The 10,112-nt window shown below is 67.8% G+C and overlaps 1 protein-coding gene across 4 annotated transcripts; it reads right to left on the bottom strand.

The window, feature by feature from the left end:
* Positions 1-2,768: 2,768 nt before the first annotated feature.
* Positions 2,769-9,968, bottom strand: OGFR (opioid growth factor receptor). Of its 4 annotated transcripts, none has more exons than XM_077873846.1 (7): positions 9,749-9,968; positions 7,520-7,588; positions 6,880-6,958; positions 6,063-6,141; positions 5,136-5,202; positions 4,444-4,592; positions 2,769-3,900 (listed from the first exon to the last, which is right to left on the bottom strand). In XM_077873846.1, exons 1-7 carry the CDS (start codon positions 9,920-9,922, stop codon positions 3,063-3,065), a joined length of 1,455 nt encoding a protein of 484 aa, XP_077729972.1. In that variant the 5' UTR covers positions 9,923-9,968; the 3' UTR covers positions 2,769-3,062. The 4 variants fall into 4 exon arrangements, with proteins under 4 accessions (XP_077729972.1, XP_077729973.1, XP_077729975.1 ...); XM_077873847.1 differs by lacking the exon at positions 9,749-9,968 and adding an exon at positions 9,419-9,485 and having other exon boundaries at positions 7,539-7,588; XM_077873849.1 differs by lacking the exon at positions 9,749-9,968 and adding an exon at positions 9,187-9,388.
* Positions 9,969-10,112: the final 144 nt, after the last annotated feature.

Genomic DNA, 10,112 nt, shown 5'->3' with positions numbered 1-10,112 from the left:
GCGCCGGGGCTCGGGCGGGCGGGCGGGGCGGCGGGCGGCGCGGGCCCCCGGCCAGGTCCCGCCCCGCGCGCACAAGCCCCCCATTCAGCCGGGCCCACCTGGGGCTTCCGCCCGCCCCCGCCCCGCGCCGCGCCGGCGAAGAAAGGAGCCCAGTGGCAGCCTCTGGCCAGCCTCGGAGTTAAAATTATCCCGAGACGGATGAGCTGCACACACGGACCTTTGAGCAGGAAAGAAAGACCCTCTTTTCTCTCCTGTTCCTCGACAGGGTGTGGATGGCCCCGAGGGGCCCTGCTGGAGGAGGGGCGGCCGGAGCCTCCACCCAGGGGGACCTCCCGGGCTGGGGCTGCCCGAGGCCAGGAAGCCCCAGGACGGGGCCCCTACAGCTGGTCCCTGCTCCGAAGTCTAGGGCCGAGCCTCCCATCCCTGGGGGCCTGTCTCCAAACTGTCACTCTCCGGATGGTCGGTCCATCACGTCCTACGTCCCCGGCAAGGGCCACACTCTTCTCCGGCTCTGCACCCCCCACCCCCCCACCCCCGAGCGCGACGAAGTGGTGGCCCTGGCAGAGGAGGGAAGCATCACCAGGGCCGTGGGGCCGAGCAAAGGCGCTGAGGGACGGGCCCCCTAAGGCTGCTGTCCGCGGGTCCCGCTTTTCACAAGCCTCGGGCAGCCCGGGGGCCCTGGATTCGGGCAAACTCTGCTTCACCCTGGGAGGGCATAGGAACGGCAGGGCGGCCCCCGCGGGGTCTCTCCGACCCGGGTCACCCACAGGCCCACTGAGTTCGCAGGCTCTCGGCCCACAGCCGGGTGGGAACCCTGACTTCCCCGGGACAAGCTGCTCTCGGGTTTACAGCTGCAGGAACTCTGCTCTCCCTCATTCTTTCACTAGCCAAGCGCAACAGCGAGCGACGCGGAGTCGGGACAGTCGGATCTGTAACCGATGGACACCTGAGAAAGTCACGACTCTGGACCAGTCTGTACATGGGCTTCATTTCCGTGGGGGGGGACCCAGGACTTCTGAGGTGCCGAGGGTTCCCACGGGAGCAGTGAGTAGAAAACGCAAGGGATGGAGGGGGAAGCAAAGGGGTTCAGGCAAGATCTCACTCCCCACTGGGGTAGACTGGGCGGCTCCCTCCCACGCAGCCGCGGCCCTGATGGGAGGGTGCGCGTGGATTCCATCCCGGGTGGGGGGGCGCCCAGAGAAGCTCGAAAGCTCTTGCCCTCCAGCGGAGTTCGGTCATCCTAGGACACCCTCAGACAGGCGGGCCATCCCACCCCGACCCCCAAGCCCGCAGCCTGGGGAGCCCCCCCATCTCCCCTGGGCCATACCTGCCCGGCCCACCTCCCCCACCCCCATGCTGGATCAGACTCAGAGGACGCCCAGCTGGCCTTCACCGGGGTCAAGGGAGGGACGTGGTGCCTGAACCCCTGCCCCACCCACACCCCCACCCATCCCTCCCTCCACAGCCCCTCCCCATGGAGAGCTGCCCCGCCTCGAAGCTCCAGCGGCCACAGCAGTCCCCACACCCGGTGCCACCAGGCAAAACCAAAGCATTATCCATCAGTGTGCAGGCGGTCAGGGGGGCCAGAGCTGCCTGCCAGGCCCTAGGTCCCCACTGCTGGGCCCACACACCATTCCTAGGGTTGCTCCAAGGGGCTCTCCCTCCCAGGTTTGTGCTGCTTTATTGAACCTGTGCCCCATAAGGGTCCAGTCTTAGGATTCTCACCACTAGGGGTTCAGCGGGACCCTGCTGAAGACTCCGTGCTGGACGTCCCCACTCATTTTGGTGCCTCAGGTTCCCCTCTGTGCTGGAAACTCCGTCACTGAGCCAAACAGGAGTTCAGGCACCCTTGGTCCTGCCCATCCCGGCAGGTGGGGGTCGGGGGTGGGTCAGCGGCATGGGGTACACCCCTCCCCAGCTGCTGCACTGGGGAACATTAACTCAGGGGCTTTCCCTCCCCCAAGATGACTTTGTCCCCCCCCCCCCAGGACAGGAGCTAACCATCAACGCTCTTCATGAGAATGGAGCCCAAATCAAGCTAGTAACTCTCAGAGGGAACTGTGTCCTCACAAACCCCCCGAGAGCTGTGACCCCCATCATTTCATTTCTTCAAAGGCAAGCACGTGGGCCTCTGCAGGCCCCGCACCCCGCTGGTGCTGATGCAGAAATGCCAGCGTGTCAGGAAGGGAGGGTCCTGGTCCCGGGGGACAAACCCTGGCTGAGAGCCAGCCGTGCCTTGAGGACCGGGAGGGGCGCTATGCCCATGCCAGGTTGCCAGGTCGGGGGGTGGTCAAGGAGGCCCCGAAGGCTGTCCGGGTGTGGAGGGTTGCTGTGGCTGCCAGGGTAGGGACAGAGGAGACAGGGCCACAGAGAAGGCTGGGGAGCTCGCCCTGAGGTGCCACACTGCACCCCAAGTCAGGGCAGGCAAGGGCACTCCCAAACCACTGCTCCCTGCCCAGCCCACCCAAGGGAACTATGCGCGAGCCCCCAGCTTCACTCTTAAGCCAGTGACAAAAGGCAGCCAAGGGACCAAGGGCACGGGGCTGAGGGCCCCAGGAGGCTGTGCGGCCCGGGGGCCCAGAGGACGGACGTGTGTCCAGGGGTCAGTACCACTGCTGTTTCCCCGGCGGCTCACACGGCCAAGTGGTGCCACCGCTCTCCTGGCCGCTGCCCAAGGGGAGGAAGCCCCAGGAGCGGCACCGCTCAGGGAAGGGCCCCCGCCCCCCCAGCCCAGGCTGCCCACAGGACCGCTGTCCACGCCCGACCCGCAAAGTCAAATGAGTTTATTCAGAAAAGGCCTCGGCACCAGACTAAGAAAATGAACCCCACTCCCACCCCCAGACCCTTAGGGGCCAATTTACAAAGAGGGGCGGGGGCGGGGGCAGAGAGGAGGGAGGCGGGCGTGTGTGAGGTGAGAGGATTCGAGTCCGGCGAGTCCGTCCCGCTGATGCCCGGCCCGCTGCCCGCGACTGCGCTGCTGCAAGAGTGGGCGGGGGCCCCCAGAGCTGCGGCGGGGCCAGGGGGCCACGGGCACGCTTCCCTTAAGGCTTCCGGGGTTCGGGCTAAGGCCCCGGCTCGGCCTCCTTATCTACCGGGGGTCCAGCGCCGGCTGAGCTCCCCGGGGCGGCCTGCTCCGGCCCCCGCCCGCCTTCTGCCTCCGGCACCCCCTCCTCGGCCTCCCTGGCCTCAGCGCACCCCGGCCCCTCGGGCCCCTCGGGCCCCTCCCCTCCGTCTTCCCCGCCGTCCCCCGGGGCGCCGCCGCCCGGGCCCTGGTCCACCTTCCTTCTCTTCCTCACCTCCTCGGCCACCTTGGGCCCCGGGGGCTGGGGACAGGGCCGCTCGGCCTCCCCGGCCCGCTCCTGGGCGCCCCCCGCCAGGCCGCCCTGGCTGAGCGCGCAGCCCTCCAGGTTCAGGGCGATCTTCTCCACGTCCGAGGCGCCCTGTGCGCCCGGCTCCCCCGGGGCCTGCTCCCGCCGGCTCGCCTCTAACTTCCTCTTCTTGCTCTCCTTGGGGCTCGGGGGCTCCGGGCCCGCCTCCCCGTGGCCCCCCGCGCCCCCTCCCCGCTCCCCGTCCTCGGCCCCGCCGGCCGTTGCGGGCGGGCGGGGGTCCCCGGGGCCGGGGGGCGGCCGCAGGCGGCGCAGCTTGTCGTGGGGTCCCCACACGAACTTGCGCCGCGGCCGGAAGTGCTCCCAGGCGAAGCGCAGCAGCTGGCGGCGCTGGCGCGGGCAGCGCACAGTGAACACGAAGTAGTCGAGCGCGCTCTGGCGCACGGCGGGCAGCTCGCGGCGCACCAGCGTCTCCTCCAGGAAGAAGCGCGCCAGGGGCGCCTGGTAGTGCGGCAGGCCCAGCTCGCCCAGGGACTTGAGGATGCGCGTGATGCGGAGGTTGTTGTGGCTGTGCCTGCGGGGGAGCAGGGCGCTGGTGGCACGGGGACCCTCCACAGTCTCCGCCGCCCTCTCGGCCTGGGCCGGCTGGTGCAGGTGGGGCTGTGACACAGCCCTTGGCCCTGTGGAACCCCTCCTCCCCCGGCCGTGCTGCAGGAGAGCTGGGGGGGGACCCTCCACAGTCCTGGGACTCACAAGGGGGCTGTTACCCGCGTGTCATCAGCGGATTCACCCCCGCCCTCCTCCCCACCCAGTGCTTCTCAGCAGGGAGGGGTGACGGGGTCTGTGCCTGCAAAGCTCACTGAGCAGTGGGCACCCTGCCCCACACCAGCAGGTGGAGGAGCAACATTACTGACACTGACTGTAGGACTTTCTTTAGGTTCCTCACACCCTATCACCTGGGGCTACCCAACCCTGCAAACAGGGAGGGTGCTTAGAGCCTCAGTCCCTTGGCCCGGTGCCCCAGGGTCCCTCCTCCCCCAAAGTGCCCCCCTATACCCGCTGACCCCAGCACAGCCCCAGCCCCCTCAACTGGGGAGGGGCGAGGGACAGTCCTTACCAGTTGAGGTTCTGGAAGCGCTTCTGGTAGTTCTGTGCTCGGCACACCTGCCCCGTGTCCCGGTCCTCCAGCTGGATCCCGTAGAACCCCAGCATGAGCTCGTAGGCCTTGACAAACCGCTCCCTGACCTCCTTGGAGCTTTTAAATGCCTGGAACACACCCCCCCGAGGCCAGCGGGGAGCTCAGGGCCCTTCACTGGCACACCAGGCTGGCTGACGCCTCCCTGGGGCCCTGGCTCATCTAGAGGCCTCCACTCAGACTTTGGGGTCAAGGGATAGGGTGCAGGAGCCCAGAGAAGCATTCATGATGGAAGTCTTCGTCTAAGCTGCTGGGAGGTCTCACAGGGGCCTGGGGTGTCTGCTTTAGCCCCCAGAGGAATCTGCTATCCCCTGGGACAGCTCAGTGGGCCCCCAGGGCTGAGCACACGGCTGACACACCCTGTGTCCTCGGCTCCCCCGAGCCTCCCATCCCTCCCAGAGTGCCCTGTTCCCGCCCCGGCCAGGTGAGACGAAGCCCCGTCACCATGATTCTGTGCACAGCCCAGGCCCTGGACTCCCCGACTTGGGGCAAACTGCTAGAGAAAGCCAGATTTCTCTAGAAGCCTGGGGGGAGCACCGGGGGCAGAGGCAAGGACCAGCGTGGAGGGAAGGGGCTCCCGGGGCAGGCACAGCTTCCCAGCCTCCATAGCTCACCTCGACCTCCCGGAGCGTGAGGGGCTTGGCGTGCCAGTTCACTCCGGGTTCACGCAGAGGGAAGAGCCTGTGGGAGAGGACACGGCACAGGTCCCATCGGTGGCAAACTCGGGCTCCCGGCCACGGGCACACGCTCACCACCCTCCCTGGGTTCACAGCCCAAGCCCAGGAGGGCCGGCTGCATGACTGCGTGATGTGGGCTCTCACGAGTCCCAGGCAGGGGTGAGGGCAGGAAAGCTGCAGGCAGGGTTAGGGGCTGGGCACGGGGCGTACACGTGCCAGGAAGTCTGTGCGCCTGCTCACGGCCCTGGGCAGGGCGCCCCAGGCTCTCCTCTTTATTCTTTCTTTTCCAAGATATATTTATTTTTAGAAAGAGTGTGGGCGTGTGGGGGAGGGGCAGAGGGAGAGCGCGAGAAGTCTCAGTCCCCTGCTGAGCACAGAGCTGACCGGCTCCATCTGGACCCTGAGATCACGACCTGAGCCGAAACTCTTAAGGACCGACCCCCCAGGCGCCCCTCCTCTTTACGTTCTTTGTCTTGTCATCAATGCTGAGCTATTCCCCACGATGCTCTGTGCCCAGGGGAGGCCCCCAACACGCCATCTTCAAATGCACCCTGTGTTTGTGGGGCGATGTCAAGGGTCCCCAAGGCAGTCGTGCCGGCAAGGATCACCTGAGGCCACTGTCAGAACCCTGCCACCCCGAGCGTCCACGTGGCCTCTTGGCACCGGGGCCCACCCCGGAGGCCGGCCTGCCTGCTGCTCCTTCTGTCCCTCACGTGCGCTTCGGGCTCCCAGCCTCAGAGGCTCGGGACAGCCTGCAGGACAGTGGGGCCCCCGAGCACAGGCGAGCGCCCTAAGGCAGGCTCTGGAAAGGCAGAGGGCCTCTACTCCCCAAGACCGCCCCAGCCCCCCAAACCCCCCACTCACCACTGGATGTAGGAGTGATTCTCCTCGAGGAGGTCATAGTCCGTCCTCCAGTTTTGAAGAATGTCTTCGATGAAACAGCCTGGGGGCCCCCGCGGGGACATGTCAGTGAGGAGCAGCTGGAAGCCCGCCTCTTCCCTCCCCTGTCCCCCAAGGACCCTGGGGCTCGGAAGCCTGCACTCCTCCTGTGACATCACTCCCCAGACAAGGCCCCTGATTTCTCTGCAGTCTGGACATGGGAAGCTCACTGCTCACTGAGGGTGAGGAGGCCCCTGGGGGGAAGGACACGGGGCTCCGGGCCGCACCTGCCGTTGCGGAAAGCTGGCCTCCCCGCCCCCTGCCAACTACGGCCTGCAGGCTGACCCCCGACCTCCCGCAGAACCCCACCCCGCGGCCCGGCCTCCCGGGGGCGGCCGCTGTCCTGCAAAGGGCCGGACAGGGAAGCGTGGAGGCCGCTGTCCTCTGCTGCGCTTAGTGGGAAGGCGGCCTCAGGCAACGCTCGAGCGACGGGCGGTCCCGCCAGACTCTCCCGAACGGCCACGGACACTTGAATTTCATATAATTTTCACGTCACGCGATGCCATTCCACCTTAAGTCTTTTCCAACCATTTAAAAATGTACCAAGCGCTCTTCCCGGTGAGTGTGCACGCGGCTTTCCGCTAAGGCAGCAGAGCGCAGGAGCCACCGGAGGGCTGGCCCTTCCCAGGACACCCGGGGCGGCCCCTGGGGGCCTCCGGGGGCACCGCGGGGCCGGGCTGGCGAGGTCCCCGCAGGGCGGCCGCCCCCACGACGGAGCTGGGGCAGCCCAGCAGGCGCGCACCGTTGGGCAGGAACCGGATCTCGTTTCTGTAGAAACTCAGGTTTGGCATGTCACCGTTGCCATCCCGCTCTATCAAATCCTGGAGAGCCAGAGAAGGGTGCCCGTCGGAGCGCCTCCAGCCGCAGGCTGCCTCCTGGGCCCTCACACTAGAATGTTCCCCGGGGAAGGCGGGTCTGCTCTCGGCCCGCCCACCTCCGATGTCCTCAGCCTGGGCGTCCCGCCTGCAGGGAGGACAGCAGCTCCCCGGGACCAGCACCTTCCCCTCCCCACCAGCGTGGGCCAGGGCTGGCGGGTCCCCTACACCTGCGCCCCGAAACTCACGGTGCGGAGGGCGGGGCTGAGGGCTACAGGAATGCCACCAGCACGGGCCCCAACATGCGGGGCCTTGTGGGGAGGTGCCGTGGCCTGCTGGTCCCCTCGGTGGACAGGCAAGGGTGCTGAGGGTCAGACAGCTGGCCGGCTGCACCTGCCACACTGAGTAGGGAAAGGAGCAGCGCCCCAGGAGGGACATGGGACCTCGTCTGAGAAGAGGGGCCGAGGGACACACTGCCCAGACGGCCTTCTCCGGGTGGAGGGTGGGAGGGTTCTGTCCCAGGAGGCCTGCCGAGGTGTGAGGGTGCCACGGGCAGCTGCTACCTACCGGGTACTGGTGCCGGTACCTGCGTGTGTCCCGCATGGCTCGCCAGTTTCGGGACCCCAGCATCCTGGTCTGCGTAGAGAGGAGAGGGGATGAGACCCCCATGGGAGACCCACCAGGAGGCAGGACCCCACCCCTAGCGAGCCCCCATCATAGAAAGGGCAGCGAGGACCAGGGTCAGTGATCGACAAAACTAGAGGGGACGGGAGGGATCGGGGAAGGCCTGCCCCCTGCGCGGGCCCTGCTGCGCGCCCCAGCTCTCAGGACTCCCAGGCTGACCGGCACGTTCTTCGGGTGCACCCCACCCCACTTCCTACTCCCATATGTGCTGGCTACCTTCACTTGGGCCACAGCTCCAGGACCTCCCTCAGGGAACTTCCCCGCCACTTCCTCTCTGCACTGTGCTCTAGATTATCACCAGGCTCGTGTCCCCAAGGGCAGTGGCCTCACAGCTGACCACCCCGGGAGGGGCCCCAAACACTTGTCTGACAAAGGAATGAATGACTGAGGCTCAGGGAGCCAGTCTCTACCCAACCTCAATGCTCACGGCCCAGACCCTGTGTCTCCTGGCCTCCAGGCCTATGGCTGTGGGGGAGAAGGGGGCTTCTCAGCAAGATACAGAATCTCCCCGCTGCTCCCCCAACACCTATAGCCCCTGTCTCTGCAGCCCGGGCACCCCAGGGGCCTGGGAAGGATGGAAGTAACTGGCGACCAGGGTGCTAGGTAAACGCAGCTTGATCCACCCCGTTACAGGGTGGGAAGCACTAGTGAGGCTGAGCCTGGCTTGAGGTCTGACTGCAGCTGGGGAGGAGAATGCCCAGGCAGATACAGCTCCTGGGTGTGACCAGAGGGGACAGCTCCTGGGCGTGGCCAGAGGGGACAGCTCCAGCCATGGAAATACCTGGGTCCCAGGATCCTGGAAGGAGCAAAAGAGCACTGGGAGGGGAGTCAGGAGGCCAGGCCTACACCGCGCCCCTTGGCTCTGGCCCCATGGCCACTCCCCAAGATGCTCCAAATGGTTCTGAGCTCCAGCGAGGGTCTGGGGGTGCCTCTCCACCCAACTGCCCAAGCTGGTGATGTCCTCGCCTGCCAGCCCAGGGCGAGCAGAGAAAGCAAAACTCAGAAGCTGGCCCTGCCCACCATCAGTTTCCTGTTCTCGTCCTCCCTGGGGCCCTGGGCGCTTCCCCAGGTCAGCTCAAGAGGGCACCAAACAGCCATGCCACGGCCCAGTGCGGGGCAGCTGGGGGTGCTACGGGGTGGTGGTGGGGGGCTCGGGGATTGGGACTCGCAGAGGGACAGAAGCTGTAGAAGTCAGAGGACTGCGGGCATCTCACGGGGTGGCCGAGGTGCCAGAGCACTGCTTAAGGAGTGGGGCCCGTGGCACTACGGCCAGGACAGTGTCCTCGCACTCAACCAAGTGGGCATCTGCCCCAGGGCGAGCGCCGGACCCCAGCTGACTCCAGGCCCGTGCCCGGGCCTGCTTCCTCAAGAAGCTCATCCTGCCCCGGACACCGCAGACGCGCTCGGCCTTCCGGGCTTCCTGGCCGCGGGGCCCCTCTCGCCGACCCCTGCCCCACACGGATACGCCCTCAAACCAGAGCTCTCCTCTGCCGGGCGGAGAATCCGGCCCAGAGACCCGCAGCCTGCAAACCCACACGCGAGGCGAGCACCCCGTCCTCCACAAGTGACAGCTACGGCGCCAGGTCCTCCATGCTGCCCGGAAGCCCAGCCGGACCCCGTCCTTGCACGGGGGCGCAATGCCAGGCCGGGGAGTGCCAGCGCCCCCCAACACCGGCCAGGAGCAGCGACGCTAGTAACAAGAGTAGCCGGTGGTAACCAGAGGACCAGTGGCAACAAAAGTAACTGGTAGTACCGAGGGGTAACTAGAGCAACAAAAGTAACCATGGCAACAAGTAAGCAGCTGCGACAAAAGTAACCCCTGGTCACAGGCCATCGGCGGTAACAAAAGTGTCAGCTGGTAACGACAGCCACCGGCAGCCCCAGGTCAGCCCGGGCCGGTGCAGGCCTAGCTCGGGCAAGTGCGGGGCCTGCGGGGAGCCGTGCGGGGCCGCGGCGGGGGCGGGGGCGGGGGCGGGGCAGGCGGCGGGGGGCGGGGGCGCCGGGGCACCCCGAGCGAGGGTCGGCTGGGTCCCGCGGCCGGGCCGGGCCGGGGCTGGGGGGCGGGGCGGGGCGGGGGCGGGGCGGGGGCTGCGGGCGCGGGCGGGGCTGCACCTGGAGCGCGCCGGGCCGCGGCGGCCGCGCGTCCTCCTCGTCCTCGTCCTCGTCCTCCGCGTCCGCGTCCCCCGGGGCGCCGGCCTCGCCGTCCTCGTCGCCCGCCGCGCTCGGGCCCTCGCCGTCCTCCTCGTCGTCCTCCTCCCAGGTCGAGTCGCAGTCGGGGTCGTCCATGCTCGGGCGGCGGCGGCTCCGCGCTCGGGCGGAAGCGAAAGTGAGCGAGGGAGGAAGCGCGGGGGCGGGCCCAGGCCGGGGGGCGGGGCGGGGGCGGGCTGGTGGGCGGGGCGAGGGGCGGGGCCGAGCCTGTGGGCGGGGCCGGGGCAGGCCTGGAGGAGCGAGGCGGGCTGGTGGGCGGGGCCGAGCC

The sequence above is a fragment of the Canis aureus genome, chromosome 26 (assembly GCF_053574225.1).
Source record: "Canis aureus isolate CA01 chromosome 26, VMU_Caureus_v.1.0, whole genome shotgun sequence".
Lineage (NCBI taxonomy): Eukaryota > Metazoa > Chordata > Mammalia > Carnivora > Canidae > Canis > Canis aureus.
Note: the sequence above shows the minus strand (reverse complement) of the source record. Positions and strands in the feature narration are given on the sequence as shown.